General features: G+C 39.4%; 1 protein-coding gene across 1 annotated transcript in view; it reads left to right on the top strand.

The window, feature by feature from the left end:
- Positions 1 to 19,566, top strand: part of GABRA3 (gamma-aminobutyric acid type A receptor subunit alpha3) — a 112,412-nt gene that overhangs the window by 57,823 nt on the left and 35,023 nt on the right. Inside the window, exons 4-5 of the mRNA XM_081081908.1 lie at positions 4,042 to 4,194; positions 16,516 to 16,727. Coding sequence (XP_080938034.1) covers positions 4,042 to 4,194; positions 16,516 to 16,727 — 365 coding nt within the window. The remainder of the gene's footprint in view (positions 1 to 4,041; positions 4,195 to 16,515; positions 16,728 to 19,566) is intronic.

The following is a 19,566-nucleotide window of genomic DNA, read 5'->3' as shown; positions in this document are numbered from 1 at the left end:
ATTGTGTTGGCGGACTGTGTCGCTGCCTAAGCTCTGTCGCAGGAAGTGGACAGAACAGCTGCTGCTCTGACGTCACGTGGCCAGCGGGGTTTTTATTTTCATTGAATTTATTGGGATAACATTGGCTAATATAATTGTATAGGTCTCAGGTATACAATTCTATAATACATCATCTGTATATTGTATTGTGTGTTTACCACCCCAAGTCAAGTCTCCTTACATCACTTTTTATCCCCCCTCTGCTCTCTTCTACATTCCCACCCCATTTCCCGCTGCTAATCACCATACGGTTGCCTGCATATTGTTTTTCTTTTCCGTTTGCTTAATCCCTTCACCATTTTGACCCCCGGGAATGGCATGATTAACGGAGGTCCAGGACGGGGGTGAGGTGGGTGTGTGTGTGGCTGGGGGGGGGGGGAGGGAGTGCACCACCACCCTAGGCTGAGCAGCTGGCAAGTTTTAACCACCAGAGGTCGCCTTTTGAGCGCATCAGGAAACCAAGGAATGTGGCCCTTTTGATTGGTCCACCACCATTGCTGGAAGTCTGCTCTGAGTTTTGCTATTGGCCAGACCTCTGTTGTTGGGTGGGACCTCCGCCTATCCTGTACTTATCTGGTTGCCAGAGCCGAAGGTTTCTCTCAGAGGTTGGATTTCTAAGCAGGCAAGGCAGACTGCTGGACTCTCATCAGAAGAGACTGCAATCTGGCACTGATGGCTGTAAGTTCCCCAAGCCCCCTTCTTTGTTCTTAGCTGACAGCAAGTTGTTTAACATTGCCAATTCCCCCAGTGTGCCCCATGGAGCTAGACAGAAGCCGGCCTCCAGGGGAATGCCTTGGAATACTGGAAGCGTCCATCTGCCATGAGCTCTCCTTTCCCACTGGATAAACCTTAGATTCAGAGGAACCTGCTAAGCATGACACTGAGTGCAGGTCTGGGGGGTGGCGTGGGGGGGGGGGAGGAAGTAGGCCGCAAAGTGAAACCACTTCTCTTACCCTTTTATTTTATTTATTTATGTTTAATTTTGTTTTATTGCTTAAAGTATTACAAAGAGTATTATATGTCTCTTTTTCCCCCCTTGACATTCCCCTGGCCTCCCCTACCCCCCAGTGTCTTGTGTCCATTGGTTATGCTTATATGCATGCATACAAGTCCTTCAGTTGATCTCTTACCCACCCCCTCCCCCAACACTCCCCCAGAGTTCCTGTGGTAGTTTGACAGTCTGTTCGATGCTTTGTTTTGTGCTCTAAGAGGGCATTTCAGCCTTACTTCCAGGTTCTGGTATTTTCAAAAAGGCATTCTTGTCTGTGGATAGTTGCGAATCCATATTTTTGTGATTGGATACTACAGCCTATATGTCCTATTCCACCATTTTGCTGATCTTAGTCACCCTCTTTGATTCTTTGGAAAGAGAGATAGAAAGACAGAAATTGAAGGAAAGAGGGATATAAAAGGAAAGGACTGAATAAAATATATTCAGTCATTTAAGGCAAATGGGTAATTTGATAAGATTTTGCAAAGTCCACTTGCTTTGCCTTTCATTTCCAGAGAATATATCTAATTTATGAATAATATTTACTATATATTTTATTTATTAAATATTTCAGATTATAAAATATAGGTCAATAGATAGGAGTTTATGGGGTATGAGCCTAAGCTGGGGAAGGGGGGAAATTTCCCATGCTAATCAAAGTCCAATTGTCATTAAAAATAAATCTTCAATGCCTTCTCAGTGGAAAAAGAATGAAGGGAAGGACAGGGAGAAAAAAGAATAGAAATGGACATAGACAGGAAAGAAGTGAAGAGAGTGGGGAACAAAGACACAAATAAAAAGATTGAAAAATAAACAGAGGGAAAGAAAAGAGAGACACTCCAAAGTTATAATGAAGAACACATTCCATAATTTTGTATGAGAATTATTTGCTAAATTAAAAATAAGCCTTATTTTTTCATGTTCATATAAAAAGGTAGATTGTGAATACACATACAATATGTATTGTATTTTTAGCTTTGCGTAAACAGATGGTGCTTCCTTGGTTTAGGTAGAAGGGAGTGGGTAGGGTAGGAAAGTGGGAAATTGCCTCATTTGGGAGACCTGCTAAAGCCAAATGTGGGTGGAGAAAAAGAGGTGAAAAATAAAAATCTCTGACAAGAAAGATAGTGGAGCAGTCAGATTGGATGGATCTTTGGGGATCATTTAAGAGAAGTTGGCCTTTACTCTTTGAGAGATGGTAGTCTTGAACAAAAGAGAGACCAAATATGATATGTTTTAATATGATCATTTTGGCTGCTGTGCAAAGAATGCATTGAAGAAGGCAAGAACAGAAGCAAGACCAGTTTGAAAGCTTTTATAGTACTCTAGTGGCTTAGACCAGAGTGGCAGTGGTGGAGGTGGTGAGAAGTTGTCAAATTATGTGTATATAGTATTTGGAGAAAGAACTGTCAATGTTTGTTGTTTGATTGGGTATCTGTGTGTGTATGCATGTATGTACATGAAGGTATATACAAGGGGGGGGGGAGAGAGAGAGAGAGAGAGAGAGAGAGAGAGAGAGAGAGAGAGAGATCAATGGTGATTCTAACTTTTAGAAGAATTTTATTTTTGCCTGTGCTTCTGAGAGCTACCATTTACTGAGATGGGAAAAATCTGTTGGGAGAGCCAGTTGAAGGGGGTGAGAGATGGGGAGAATAAAATCTATGACTTGGACATCTTAGGTCAAGGTACCTATTAGATCCCCAAGTGATGATGTATATGATGTATAATAGGTAATTGAATACATAGGTCCAGAGTAGTGTAGGGAACCCTAGGTCTGTGTATGAAAGTACCACAAACTGGGTGGCTTAAAACAATAGAAATGTATTATCCCTCAGTTTTGGAGGCTACAAGTCTGAAACAAGATGTTGGCAGAGTTTGTTTCTTTTGGAGGTTCTGAAGCAGAATCTGTTCTGTGCTTTGCCTCCTAATTTCTGAAGGTTGCAGCCTTCGGCATTCCCTAGCTTGTGGATTTATCACTCCAATCTCTGCCTCTGTTATCACATGTCATCATAGCATCACCCTGTGTGTTTTTTTCTTTATAAGAGCACTAGAGGCCCGATGCACAAAATTCATGCAAGGGGCTCAGCCCTTGCAGCCCCTCGCAGTCTTGGCCCTCGCAGCCCCGGCTTCGTCCTGAAGGTCATCCGGACAGTCATTCTGCTATTTGGTCTAATTAGCATATTAGCCCTTTATTACATAGGATTATTCATAGTGTATTACAGTCCATCCTACTCCAGTATGACCTCATCATAACTAATTATATCTGCAACAACCCTATTTCTAAAGAAGGTCACAATATTAGGTACTCAGGGTTAGGACTTTACCATATCTTTCCAGGAGACACAATTCAACTCATAACAAGTAAGGAAGCCCACTAAGAAGATATACATTGGGGATTATCAGAGTTTGATGTATTATTTAAAGACACACATACTCTGGTTTCTCTTCAGATCGCATAAATCTTTCGCCTTTTAAAGACACAGACTGAGAAAGCAAAGGCAGTGAGTGAGACAGAAAAGAGTACAAGTCCTGACATCCTCGAGTGTTTAGAAATGTAAAGGAATCAGCAAAGGAGACTAGAGAAGTAATGAGGTAGGGGGAAAACCAGAAGAGTATCATGGCCTAGAAATTCCTTGAAGAGAGTCATTCTAGGAGGATGGAGGGCTCGACTGTGTAAAATGCTTCAGACAAATCCAGTAAGAGCTATAATTAACTATTGAATTTAACAAAGGATAATAATTAGTACCTTCCTTACAGGGTTGTTGGAAGGGTGCAAAGTAAATACTCCCAAAACACTCAAAGTTTTTTGGCACATAGTAAGATCTTAATTATTTTTTAAAAAAATATTTTTTATTTATTTCACTACTTCATGAGATCTGGTTTCATGGATTTGGGAGGTGCCAGGATGTTTTGAATATAAGGTTAAGGAGCTTTGTGAACTGAATTGGAAGCCACCTCAATCCAACAATGTTTGTTCGGTTACATACCACCTAATTTTACTTTCTTTCCAGGAGAATATGTTGTCATGACAACCCACTTCCACCTCAAGAGAAAAATTGGCTACTTTGTGATCCAGACCTACTTGCCATGCATTATGACTGTCATTCTGTCACAAGTGTCTTTCTGGCTGAACAGAGAGTCTGTTCCGGCTCGCACAGTCTTTGGTGAGTGTCATTTTACAGAGAATGAAGCGGGAGGAGACATTTTCAAAGTGTTATGATGGGCACTCAGAGTACGTGTGAGAAGGTAGAACCATTACTGGAGATAATGGGAGCAACACCTTAGCCCAGCATTAGTAACTTAGTCATTAGATCCTGGTATTTCAGACAACTAAACACTTAACAAAGAAGTGAGAATAGGAAGAGTGTTGAAGTAGTAAGGTTACTGTAGTGCTTACTGTCTCAGTCAGGCTTGTTCCAGGAGCTGGGGAGGGTTGGAGAGTTTAGTGAAAAAGAGGAAATTAATGAGCAGACTCCAGAAGATGAAGGTTGGGAAACTAAACTGAAACAGAGAGGAGGATTGGAAGCATTTTTATAACCCATTTTTTGTATGCACATATAACCTTGCTGCTTCTCCTCTAGCCTTTTTGAAAGTATGAATCATTTGGTATTTACTAAAGGCTATACAGTTTGTACTACAATCGGAGAAATTTTCTTCAATATAAATTTACTGATGTCTAGGGAAAGGCTTGTATATTATTACCACTTTTCCCTGGGAGAATTACAGCATATAACATTTTTCTGTTTCTGCACTGTAAGATTTTTTAGGAGATAAATATTAATTAACTATTTTAGTCTACTAAACTGCCTCCATGGCATGGTGGCTGTGAGTCATATACTTGGGTGTGTTGCATATCCACACAGATGGCCAATATTTCCTACCAATTTTCTGAAGTTATACAGTGTACTTAAGTAGTAAATGATGTTTCAGAAAAAAAAGCAGTATTTTAGGTCAGGTAGAGAAGGAGATAGCAATGGAAAAAGAAACAGTAACCTATAAAGTAGGAAAAATAAAGTAGAAGGGTGTAATATTATAGAAATCAAGAGAAGAAGAGTGTTTCAAGAAGCAGGGAATAATCATCTGGGATGAATTCTATTGTGTGTTTAGGTAACATGCAGATAGAAACTGTATGTTGAGTGTGATGATATGATTGGTTGTTAGTGATTTTGAAAAGAATAGTTCTAGTGAAATGGGGAGAGCAGAATCTATATAGGAGTAGATTAAAAGTGCCCATTTTTGAAAATATAACAAATTAAATACCCTGAAAAATTTTTCTTTACAAATCCTAGAAAAGCTAGTGAAACATAGGAACCATCTTTTTAAAAAAATATCTGAGCTCATAAGAAATTAAAGGAAATACTCAGGGACTCATATAGTATAAGGAACTAAAAACTGGAGTGTTAATCACATGAGCTGATACTATTATATCAATATATTTTTATTAATAAAAATATCTATATTTTAAAATGCATTTTTATCAGAGAGGAAGAGAGAGGGAGCGAGAGATAGAAACATCAATGATGAGAGAAAATCATTGGTCGCTGCCTCCTGCATGCTCCCACTAGGGATCGAGCCCACAACCCGGCCATGTGCCCTGATTGGGAATTGAACTGTGACCTCCTGGTTCATAGGTCTACATTCAACCACTGAGCCATGCTGGCCAGGTAATAAAAAATATATCTTAAAAGAAAAGAATATTATGCTGAGTGGAGGAAAGCAGACACAAATGAGTACATAGTGTATGATATTTATATGAAACGCTGGGGGAGGGGATCTAATCCACAGTGAAAGAAAGCAGAGCAGGGCATTAAAAAGGAATGAGGTGGTTACCTGGGGCCAAGAAGGGGATGAAATGGTCTCAAAGGAACTTTTGAGGTAATATAAATATTCAATAGATGATACTTATGAGAGAGGGTATAGGGATAAATGGTGATGGAATACTTGACTTGGGGTGGTGAATACACAATGCAGTGTTCAGGTCATGTGTTGTGGCATTGAGCACCCAAAACCTGTATAATTTTGTTAACCAGTGTCACCCCAATAAATTCAATAAAAAGGAAAAAAAGAGTGGACATGGATATCACCTGATATTAGAAATATCACAGGAGCACAGATTATCACATGACTATGATTGTGTGTTGGACTAAGGAGTAATAGAGATCAAGGAAAATATGGACCCCTACCACTGGATATCTTGATTCTGAATGATCAACCAGCTTTTGAGAACCAAAATGGTATATACAATAGGAGAGTCAGGTTTCAGTTAAGATCAAAAGAGGAATGCGCATTCGGAGAAGAAGGTTAGAAGATAGGTGAATTTGCTTGTCATAGAGCAGCAGAGTTGGGGAGTTAGAAGATTTTGGAGAAAAGTGTAGAAAGGGGATGGGGCACTGGGTGATATTTAGTAATGCACTTTGTAAAATATATTAAACCTGGCTGACAATAAATTAACAAAAATGCTTGCCCCTGTGGTGGTATCTGAGTTCAACAGGTTTATGAATTATGATTAATTCTGATTATCTATTGGGGAGAGTGTGTGCTCATTTTGAATACTGTAGTCTGAAACATTTTAGTTTTTGTATCCCTAGGACCTAATTCTGCAAGACACAGAATAGACAGTTAAAGATAGGGAAAAGAAGAGAATAAGAACTATATTATTGACTAGAGACCTGGTGCACGAAATTTATGCACTCAGGGGGGACCTCTTGGGGGATGTCTATGACTGACGGTAGTCAGTCATCCCTCTCGCAGTCTGGGACCCCTTGCTCCTTACCGCTTGCCTGCTCACTGCTCCTTACTGCTCAGCTCACTGCTCCTTAGCGTTGTGGTGGAGGCGGGAGAGGTTCCTGCCACCACTGCTACACTCGCCAGCCATGAGCCTGGCTTCTGGCTGAGTGGTGCTCCCCCTGTGGATGCACACTGACCACCAGGGTGCAGCTCCTACATTGAACGTCTGCCCCCTGGTGGTCAGTGCGTATCGTAGTGACCAGTCATTCCACCATTTGGTTGATTTTCATATTAGCCTTTTATTATATAGGATAATAACAACCTATAGTTACTATTAAAAAGTACATTATTCACTACGACAGAAGCAAATGTGGTGCAGTCCATGGGCTATAGGCTGAGAAGAGCAGTTCCACTCATTACACATGAACTAGGTGCAGTGGTCACCAACCTTTCAGACCTCATGGACCACCAGTGGTCCACAGACCACCAGTTGGTGATGGTTGAACTAGGGGACTACTCCATTGTGTTCAGGTTTGAGAAAATAGAGACATTATCCATGGTCCTTACTCTCATGCAACTCATGGTTTGCTGTAACAGACTTGTTATTGAAGAAGTATACTAGACTTTTAGAAGTGCTCAAAGGAAGTGAGGCAGGGCAGTCACAAAAACCTTTCTAGAAGAGTCTTGAAAGAGAAGCACTGGGTGACAGGCCTGTAACTCCTTTAAAATGCCATACTTCTTTGTCCATCCATTAAGTATACCAAATGCTTTACTGAGGATGCTAACAGCTTTGAGTAGCTAAGAGCACTTTACAAAATGACAGTTCTAATTAAGACCTAGAGGCAAGAGCTCTAAAAGTCTCTACTGAGATATGGCACAGAAACACTTATGTTTCAGAGTTTTTCTATCCATCCATTGGCATAGTGCTGTGAATATGTCAAGAGTGGACAACTGCATAAAGTGATAATCATAAATGAGGTAACTTGTTTCTCCCATGAATTACTCATTGCTTGTTGTGGTGAGTTACTGAACCTTGGGTCCATTCTCAGAGCTTATAAGGCTATAAATTCAGATAGTTTGTTAATATGTACTAGCTATGTGGCTGATTCCTGAAAGGATGACTCTGCCTAATTTGTTCAAAGGTGCTCCTTTAGGGTATCTCTGTTTAAACTGTACTATCTCTTGCAGTCTGGATTTTCATTTGTGTAGCAAATATTAGCAAGGTGATCAAGGAGGCAAGGTATGAGAGGAGGCCCCAGAGGCTGCAGTACACATGGCTAACTTTCTGGTGGAGTTAATAGGACTTATCTACTTTCTTTTTATATATAACATAGCTCACCCCATTTGGACTTCTTTCCATGCTCTATTTGATCTAGTTCGTGAGGTTTACATTTCCATGCTCTTGAGCATACCAACACAAAGGTTTTGACTATTCTCCCTTCCCTAAGTTTGGATGACTTTGGATTACAGAAACTGCCTCATCACCATTCGGGGGATGGAGAATATAGGGACTATTCATAGGAGAGAATAAAAGGCACAGGGAAATTAAGATAATTACCTAAGATAAAAAGCAAGTAAGTGACAGAACTCAGGACTTCTGACTTCTACTACTGCTATCAATTATAAAATTATTATAATATTGTTTTAAATGTGTTTATAATCATATTTCTATAAATAGTCAGTAATTATGACAAGACTATTGTTAATAAAAATAGTAAAATTAGGGGTGATGTTAATTATAGAAGCTACTATTTATTGAGAGATTACCATGTGCCAGATATTGTGCTATGAGCTCTGCAAACATCACTGGATCCCCCAACAAATCTGAGTTTGGTATCATTGCACACAATTTACATATGATAAAACTGAGTCTGAGAGGGGTAAAACATCTTGTTCAAGGTCATATTAATAGTAAGTGGGATTGCCAGATTTTCAGTATATTTCATTCTGACTCTAAAATTTATATTGTTAACCACAACATTATAGAGATCAAATGTATATCTAAAATTTAAACAGATTAGAAAAAATAAATAGGGAGTGACGTCAGAGGAATGGCGGCATGAGAGAACCCCTTAGCCTCTCTCCCTGAAATTTCAACAAGTTAACCAACTATAATTCAACAAAGAAATCCCTGTTTAACACAGACACATGCCTAAGAGACCCACACATTGAAACATGTGGGCGATCAGGAATAAATAGGGAGCCAAGAAGGCAGGAAAGCACAGATGGCCCATAGCAGCCTTGTAGGCTGGGAGCTCGTGGCTCAGCCTGGAAAGAGGAGAAAGCCAGTAGTAGCAAGTACTTCCTTCGCCAGAAGGAACAGAGATATGTGACAGAAGGAGGGTGTATGAAGAGGGGAGGGGGGCAACCAAGCAGAGCAAGCAGCAAGGGAGCAAACAGTGTCTGAGTCAATAGAGCACAGGGTTCTACCATGCGGCTCTCATTGATGTACCACTGGTGGTTGTGTTTCAAAGAAAGAGAACCACAGAGCCCTGCTGTGGCTTGGACTCCCAAAACTCACCTCCTGTTGCCCTAGGTGTCAGGTTCAGGGATGTAGCATCTGTAAAACAATAGCTGCTGCAGTAAGATTGCTATTTCCCTCTGTGACTGACCCCCAGGAGGGGGGCTTTGGGAAGACCCTGTGGAGGTCAGGGGTCGCCATTACAGTGAGGGCAAAACAAAACCCCACCCCCAAGCAGTGGGGATGTACTCTTACCAAAGCCATGGAGGTCAAAACTGGGAGATCAGAGAGGTAAAAAAAATCTTGTGATTCAATGCCATCTACTGGAAAAATAATATATAGACAGAGATAAATGCATAGGCAAAGAAGAACAGCAAATACTATGAGTAACCATAGTAATGAGGATGACGAGAAAGAATATGAAAAATTTCCAGAAAGCATGCTGGAACACATGGAAATATGTAATAAAAATGTCAGAGATTTCAAGATTCAGTTCTGAAAATACTCAATAAGATGTGATAAAATGCAGACAGATGATTTAGTACACTCAGAAAACAAATCAATGAACAAAATGAGTACTTTACCAAAGAGATTGAAACTTTATAAAGAACCAAACAGAAATCCTGGAAATGAAGCATTCAATTAAGGACATTAAAAGTAAACTACTGAGCATAGAAAACAGAGCTTACCACATAGTGGAAAGAATTATGATATTGAAGGTAAGAATCCAGAAATGATGCAGAGGGAGGAGAAGAGAGACCTGAGCATAAAGAAAAATGAAAGACTTCTATGAGAACTATCTGAATCCATCAGAAAAAGCAATATTTTAATTATATGCATTTCAGAGGAAGAAGAAATGGAGCAGGGGACAGAGTCTATTCAAACAAATAGTGGATGAGAACTTCCCAAATCTATGGAAAGAACTAGATCCTCAAATCCAAGAGGCAAACAGCACCTAGTTACCTTAATCCAAAGAGATCCTCTCCAAGGCAGTTGGTATTAAAACTGTAAAAAATTAGTGAGAAAGAAAAAATTCTCAAAGCATCCAGGGAAAAGAAGGAAGTGACCTACAAAGGAAAACCCATCAGAATTTCATCTGATTTCTCAGCAAAAACTCTACAAGCCAAAAGAGAATGGAACAAAATATTCAAGTTCTGAAAGAGAGAAATTACCAGCCATGAATAATATATCCAGCAAATTATCCTGTAAATATGAAGGAGGAATAAAGACATTCCCAGACATACAGAATCTGAAGGATTTTATCACCAGAAAACCTTCATTGCAGGAAATATTCAAGGAAGTTATTCTATCTGAAACAAAGAACATAAGGTTATAACACTATGAGTAAAATCACCAAAAAGCTTATAGAAAAAACAGGGATAATTAGTGATGACAAAAACTTAAAAGGGGAGGGAATAAAGGTCTGAACTGGCAAAGGAGGATGAAGATCAGATGTATTCAAAAGAAGAAAAAAAACTTAGGTATATATGCAACTTTATTTTTTATAAACCTAATGGTAGTCACACACAAAAATCCCCAAACCAGGTCACATAGCTTAAAAAAAAAGAGGAAACAGAGGAAAGGGTATGGAATACCATCAAACAAAAACAACAGACAGAAACAGAAAGGAAAAGAACCAATGGAGGCACAACACTACCAAAAAATAAAATATAAAATAGCTATAGGAAATCCTCATACATCAATAATTACCCTAAAGGTAAGTGGTCTGAATTCACCAATAAAGAGGCACAGAGTAGTAGAGTGGAACAAAAATCAAAACACAGCCATATTCTGCCTACAAAGAGACACATCTAAGCTGCAAAGACGAAGGTAGAGTCAAAGTAAAAGGGTGGAAAATGATTCGCCAAGCAAATAACATCCACATAAAAACAAGTAAAGCCATACTTATATCTGACAAAATAGATTTAAAGAAAACAAAGATAAGGAGAGACAAAGATGGACATTTTATAATGATAAAGGGGCATTACATCATGAAAACATAACACTTCTTAATATATATGCACCCAAACAGAGAGCACTGAAATATACAAAACAACTACTCACAGAACTAAAGGGAGAAACAGATCAAAACACAATCATAGTTGGGGACTTTAATACTCTATTGACAGCTCTAGAGAAAATAAGCAAACAGAAAATCATAAAGAAATATCACCCTTAAATGAATCACTATACCAAATGGACACAATAGACATTTATAGAACCTTTCATCACAGAACATTAGATTAGATTCTTCTCCAGTGCACATGGAACATTCTCAAGGATAGACCATAGGTCACATAACTAGCATCAACAAATTAAAGAAGATTGAAGTTATACAAAACATATTCTTTGACCACAATGACTTGAAATTAGAAATCAACTACAAAAACGAAGTAAAGAAGCCCAAAAGTATGTGGAGATTAAACAACATACTACTACAAAATGACTGGGTCAAAGAAGAAATAAAAGATGAGATCAAAAGATATGTAGACAAGTGAGAATGACAATACAACATATCAAAACTTCTGGGATGCGACAAAAGCAGTAATAAGAGGGAAGTTTATATCATTACAGGCCTATCTCAAGAAACAAGAGAAATCCCAAGTAAACAACCTAACATCAAATCTTAAAGAGCTAGAAAAAGAAGAACAAAAGCAACTCAAAATCAGCAGAATAAAGGAAATAATAAAATTAGAGAAGAATTGAGAGAGAACCAAGATGGTGGCATAGGTAAATGCCGGAGTTTGCTGCCTCGAACAACCACTTCAAAAATACAACTAAAAGACAGAATGGACATCATCCAGAACCACAGGAAAACTGGCTGAGTGGAAGTTCTACAACTAGAAGGAAGGAGAAAAGCATCCCGAGACTCAGAGGAAGCGCAGTGCGGAAAATACAAAGGTGTGGAGGTGCATGTGGAGGTTCATGCAGAGCAGGCTGGTGGCTGAGGGCGCGGTTGTCTTTTCCAATCGGGAGGGAGTCTCAGACTCTGAGCTCCAGGTCCGGGGGAGTCTCTAGGGACCCAGACTCAAACAGGAGAAGCGGGACTATCTGGCTTCGGTTGGAACTCGGAACTCGAAGGCAGCTTTCTCTCCGAGGTTTGCAGCGGTTGCTGGGACTCTGAGAGGCAGAGCCCCCGGGGACGGGACTGAGAGCAGCCATAACTGCTCGCTCCGTCAGCCCTGTAGATCCCCTGGGACCTGCCCCAACCAAGCCCTGCACAGAGCCATTTGCCGGATAGCCTCAGGCAAAGGCTAGATTAGCACCTCCCTAGAGGACAGAAGTTCTCTCACTGCAGACACAGCTGATTCTCACAGCCACTTGGCCTGGAGCTCAAATCCCCTCTAGTATTACCTACAACCATCAAGGCTTAACTACAACAAGACTGCGCACAAAGACCACTAGGGGGTGCACCAAGAAAACATAAAAAAATGCAGAGACAAAGAAACAGGATGCAAATGTCAGAAATGGAAAATATAAACCTCAAAACCACACTTTTAAGGTCTTTCAATAATTTTCTAAAAACTGCCAATAAATGTAGTGAGATCCTCAAGAAATCTAATGAGACCCTCGATGTTATGATAAAGAACCAACTAGAAATTAAGCATACACTGACTGAAATAAAGAATATTGTACAGACTCCCAAAGCAGACCAGAGGAGCGCAAGAATCAAGTCAAAGATTTGAAATGTGAAGAAGCAAAAAACACCCAACCGGAAAAGCAAAATGAAAAAAGAATCTGAAAATACGAAGATAGTGTAAGGAGCCTCTGGGACAGCTTCAAGCGTACCAACATCAGAATGATAGGGGTGCCAGAAGATGAGAGAGAGCAAGATATTGAAAACCTATTTGAAGAAATAATGACAGAAAATTTCCCCCACCTGGTGAAAGAAATAGACTTACAGGTCCAAGAAGCGCAGAGAACCCCAAACAAAAGGAATCCAAAGAGGACCACACCAAGACACATCATAATTAAAATGCCAAGAGCAAAAGACAAAGAGAGAATCTTAAAAGCAGCAAGAGAAAGAAACTCAGTTACCTACAAGGGAATACCCATATGACTGTCAGCGGATTTCTCAACAGAAACTTTGCATGCCAGAAGAGAGTGGCAAGAAATAGTCAAAGTGATGAATACCAAGAACCTACAACCAAGATTACAGCAAAGATATCATTCAGAATTGAAGGTCAGATAAAGAGCTTCACAGATAAGGAAAACTAAAGGAGTTCATCACCACCAAACCAGTATTATATGAAATGCTGAAAGGTATCCTTTAAGAAGAGGAAGAAGAAGAAAAAGGTAAAGATACAAATTATGAACAACAAATATGCATTTATCAACAAGTGAATAAATAATCTGATGAACAGAATGAACTGGTGATTATAATAGAACCAGGGACATAGAAAGGGAATGGACTGACTATTCTTGGGGGGAAAGAGGTGTGGGAGATGTGGGAAGAGACTGGACAAAACTCGTGCACCTATGGAAGAGGACAGTGGGTGGGGAGTGAGGGCGGAGGGTTGGGTGGGAACTGGGAGGAGGGGAGTTATGGGGGGAAAAAAGAGGAACAAATGTAATAATCTGAACAATAAAGATTTAATTAAAAAAAATTAGAGAATTGAATGAAATAGAGAACAAAAAGGCTATACAAAAAAATTAATAAAACAAAGAGCTGGTTCTTTGAGAAATTTATAAAATTGACAAACCCCTGGCTAAACTCACTAAGGAAAAAAGGGAAAAGACCCATATAAAATTCAGAAATGAGAGAGAAGTCACCACAGACATCACAGATAAACAAAGGATCATACTAGAACATTATGAAAGAATATATGCCACAAAATTCAATAACCTGGAAAAAGTTCCTAGAAATATATACTAGTAACCTTCCTAGACTAAATCATGAAGAATTAGAAAATATAAATAGACCAATCAGCAGTGATTAAATTGAAGCAACCATAAAAAATCTCCCAAAAAAGTAAAAGTCCAGGACCAGATGGCTTCACCAGTGAATTCTACGAAACGTTCAAACTCTTCCAAAAAATTGAAGAAGAGGCATTACTTCTTAACACATTCTATGAGGCCAATGTAACCCTGATACCAAAATCTGGCAAAGATGACACACAAAAATGAAAACTACAGACCCATATAAGGGAATCTTCATTCACTACTAGTGGGAATGTAGACTGGTACAACCACTATGAAAAGCAGTCTGGTGATTCCTCAAAAAATTAAAAATAGAGCTACCATATGACTCAGCAATACTTCTCTTGGGTATATAACTGAAAAACTAGAAATCATGTATTCGCAAAGATATATGCAACCCTATGTTTATTGTAGCATTACTCATGGTGGCCAAGACATGGAAACAACCAAAGTGTCATGTGATAGAGGACTGGATAAAGAATATGTGCTAATAAAGGGTGAGATACTGTCATTTGCAACAACATGGATGAACCTTGAGAATATTGTGCTAAGTGAAATAAGTCAGTCAGAAAAAGCTGAGTTACATGGTTTCACTCATATCCTATATAAAAAAGAGTTAATATGCAAATGCAAATTGACCATCACACCCTTGCACAAGATGGCTGCCACAAGATGGCCAGCAGGGGAAGGCAGTTATGGGTGATCAGGCCAGCAAGGGAGGGCATTTCGGGGGCGGGGGGCAACTAGGCTGACAGGAGAGGGCAGTTAGGGGTGACTGGGCTGGCAGGGGTGGGCAGTTGGGGGCAACCAGGCTGGCAGGGGGGCAGTTAGGGGAGACCAGGCCAGAAGAGGGGGGCAGTTAGGGATGACCAGGCCAGCGGGGGGGTACAGTTGGGGGTGGCCAGGCCAGCAGGGGGGGCAGTTGAGGGCAATTAGGCTGGCGGGGGGGGGCAGTGAGGGACAACTAGGCCAGCAGTAGGGGGCAGTTGGGGGCAACCAGTCCAGCAGGGGGGGCAGTTAGAGGCAACCAAGTAGGCATGGGGGGCAGTTAGGGGTGATCAGGCCAGCACGCAGAGGCAGTGAGGGGCCATCAGGCCAGCAGAGGGGGACAGTTAGGGGCGACCAGGCAGGCAGGCAAGTGAGCAATTAGGAGCTAGTGGTCCAGGATTGTGAGAGGGATGTCTGACTGCCGGTTTAGGCCCAATCCCTGGGATCGGGCCTAAACCGGCATCAGACATCCCTCAAGGGGTCCCGATTGGAGAGGGTGCAGGCCAGGCTGAGGGGACCCCCCTTTGCATGTATTTCGTACACCAGGCCTATATGGGATATAAAATGGAAACTCATGAACACAAACAGTGTTGTGCTGGTTGCCATAGGGAAGGGGGTTGGGGGATTAAGGGGTCCTAATATATGGTGACAGGAGAAGATTTGACCTTGGGTGATAAGCACATGGCACAATATACAGATCTTGTAACCAGAAACACACACTTGAAACCAATATGTTCATGTTGGCCAACGTAAACCCAATAAATTTAATAAATAAATATAATTTTAAAGAGAATAAAGAAAAGTATTTAATTCAGGTTATTAATACCAAGGAAAAGAATCAATTGACCAAAAAGTGAGCTCTGGTTTGGCAAAAACTCACAAAAATAACTATTGGAATAGCTTTGATTGTCCATGAAGCTCAGTCAATAAGACCTAGACTGTGATGCAACTAAAGAATCATTTCCACAATAGTTTGTTGCATTATTAGGATAATAGTGTTCATGATAATGAAAGTGAATAGCCTACTGACCTCAGACCATGTCCTTAGTCTTGGGCTCAGCTCTGGGCTGTTTAGAAGAGAATTACCAGAATGAGGGAGGAGAAACAAGAGAAGGAACTATGTTCATTCTGGAGATAAACAGATTCATGAGGAACCATAGTGACCCTCTTCAAATCTTTAAGGCTTGTCCTGCAGAGGAGGGAACAAACTTTTCTTTCCTGTCTTGCTAGAGAAAGAACTCTGAGATCAGTCAATGCACCAGGAGTTAGAAGAAGGCAATTTCAGTTCATGAGAGAAATTTTCTCTAATTAAAATTATCCCTTACAATAAAATATGTTACCTACTCTTCAATGGAAATGTTTAAGCAGAGGCTAGAGGACAACTTTTAGAATCGTTATACTGGAGATCCCTATTGCTGTGAGAATTGGGATGGGGTGGTTACTAGGTAGAACCATCCCACTTTTACATTCTCTGTTTTTTATTTTAAAGGGAATATTTGAGTGGAGGGTGGGTATAGCTCCTCCTTTTAAGTAGAAAGTTGGTGATCTTATTGAATATGCTCTAAGTGTCTTTGATTGGCAACTGAGTTCTTATCTTCTCTCTCCCCAGGTGTCACCACTGTTCTCACCATGACCACCCTGAGTATCAGTGCCAGAAACTCCTTACCTAAAGTGGCATATGCGACGGCCATGGACTGGTTCATAGCCGTCTGTTATGCCTTTGTATTTTCTGCGCTGATTGAATTTGCCACTGTCAACTACTTCACCAAGAGGAGTTGGGCTTGGGAAGGCAAGAAGGTGCCAGAGGCCCTGGAGATGAAGGTGAGATACAGCAAGGGTGGGGGCTGGGAAACACTCCTGAGAGAACTGTATTGTAACCAGGAGTGGGCAGCCTGCAGCCTGTGGGAACTGGCCAAGGCTGTGTGCTATTCACTGGGGTCATCAATCCATTTCTCAACTGGAGTGCTTCTTGGCAATGTGGGGTGTTTGCTGGGGGCAAAGAAAAGAGGGTATGTATCATAGAGGACTGATACCTGGTGGTGAGGGACCAAACCTAAATGTGATACTGCTAGACTCAAGGGGAACCCTTTGTATTTACAAAGTCAACCAGAAGATTGGACTTTAATTTCAACCCAGCCCTTCACTTTCCAGTATGTTCCCGTTACAATCAAACCAAAGTGATCATCATTCCTTCTGTGTCTTTGCTTAATTTTTTACTCTCTCTGGAGCATTCTTTTTTTTTTTTCCTGCCTGGTGAAGACCTATTCATTCTTCATGACCCAGAGGAAATACGATTTTCTTCACAGAGCCTTTTCAGAACAGCAAGATAACTTTAGCTTTTCTTGGGGTTGGGTGGCGTAGGGAGATTGCTCTTGATATTAAAAGCATATTTGTGTTAGTGTTGTTGGCCTCTGCCCTAGACTAATCTTCTTGAGGGCAGAGGCTTGTCTGCACCATCTTTGTAACTAGCCAGCATTCTTTCACAGCATCTGACTCAGTAAAAACTGAACAAATGTTAATTGGATCGGTGGACAGATAAGAAGAAAGAAAAAAAGGAGAGAAAAAATAAACCACTGGAATTTGGTAGGAATAAAACAATAGTACAGTGAAATCAAGATTTTTGTCCTTCGCTAATTTAAGAGTCAGATCTCTAGATCTAAATGAAGACTATCCAAAGACACTAAAATAACCTGGTAGATGTGGTCACAGAACCATTCCAGTACTCTTTGAAGAATCATGGAGCAGAGAAAAGATAATGAAGTGTATTTTTTTCAAACTGGAAGAAAATATATATCCCATAGAATACAGATTGGTGAGTTGACAAAATTTTAAAATAGATTTTAACTATTTAGATAGAATTTATGAACTCCTTACTATAAATTATGAGAAATAAGCATGTTTCTATTTCTTCCATCTATTCTAATATAGGGATTTTTTGGTTAATTTTATTATCATACTTAGTCTAGTTGTTACCTTTTTATCCTTAAAATATTTATCTATGTAATACTTAATTTATCAGCTATGGACAGGGTCTATTGACCCCTCATTCACTATACGATATAAAAATTAGCATATCAGTACTTATCCTAGCTTTTACTTCGTCTCTCTACCAGTCCCCAACATCTACCAAATTTGATTTATTTTACTACCATTTCTGAATTGACGATTTTATATAACTTATATGCTATTAGGCAGACATAATTCTTATAGTTGATTAGTCATAATTTAATACATTTAATACATTTAAATGAATTATCTTCTCAAAATAGTCCTTTTATTCATTTTTTCATTCATTGCTTAGTTAACTTAGGCTATCCTCAGAAGTTTCTTTAAGAAGGGCTCATGGGAACCATATTTCCTGCTATCTTCCATGTGTAAAACTGTCAATTATGTGCATACTTGAATTATAGTTAGGCTGTTTTACAATTCATAAGTCACATTTTCTTTCTCTGACATCCATGTAGATATTGAATGTTGTTATGAAGAAATTTAAAATCAACCTGAGAATATTGTACATAATAGAGGACTTGATTTTATGGCCTAGCCAATATGCATGTTTCTTTTATTTACAAATTCTAGTTATTTGACAATGATATATATTGATCCATCTGTATGAAGTTTTCCCAGGACAGCATATTAACCTTTAAGCCTATAGATTTACAGTTATCTTTGTTACAGGAAAGCTTTCCTAAAACATATCTTTGTTCTGTTCTCTTCCTAGAAGCACAAATTATATATATAATTGAAATTTGTCTTTCATATCTACCATTTTCCCTAATAACTTTTAAGTGTTATTTTCTGTTTTCCCTAATAAATTTTAACTATTATTTTCCATTTCATTTTGCTCATTTCTCTCAAGCCTATCTTCCATATCTCTATTTTTCACCACTATTTCACCTTTATTTGTGTGGTAATATTTTTATTTTTTTACATTCAATATTATTTTATATTAGCTTCAGGTGTACAGCACAGCAGTTAGGCAATTATATATGTTACAAAGTGTTTTCCCTATATTTCCAGGACCCACGTGGCACCATACATAGTTATTACGATATTGTTGACTATATTCCCTATGTTGTACTTTACATCTCTATGACTATTCTTAATCTACCAATGTGTATGTCTCAATCCCTTCACATTTTTCACCCAATATCCCAACACCTCTCCCATCTGGTAACCCTCAGTCTGCTCTTCATTCTCTCCGTGTGAGTCTGTTTATGTTTTGTTTGTTTATTTATTTATTTTATTATTTAGATTCCAAAAATAAGTGAAATCATAACGTATTTTTCTTTCTCTGAATGACTTATTTCACTGAGCATTGCACCCTCTAGGTCCATCCATGCTGTCACAAATGGTAAGATTCCATACTTTTTTATGGCCAAATGATATTCCATTGTATATATATGTACCTCCATTCTTTATCTACTCGTCTATTAATGAGCACTTGGATTGCTTCCATATCCTGGCACTTATTAATAATGCTGCAAAGAACATAGAGTTGCATATATTCTTTCCAATTAATATTTTAGGTTTCTTTGTATAGATCCATAGAAGTGAAATTTCTGGGTCAGAGGAAATTCAATTTTTGAATTTTAAAAGAAATTCTATACTGTTTTCCACAGTAGCAGCACCAATCTGCATTTCCACCAACAGTACACAA

Source organism: Myotis nattereri (assembly GCF_964212035.1).
Source record: "Myotis nattereri genome assembly, chromosome: X".
In the NCBI taxonomy this organism is placed as follows: domain Eukaryota; kingdom Metazoa; phylum Chordata; class Mammalia; order Chiroptera; family Vespertilionidae; genus Myotis; species Myotis nattereri.
This window is presented reverse-complemented; position numbering and strand designations above follow the sequence as displayed.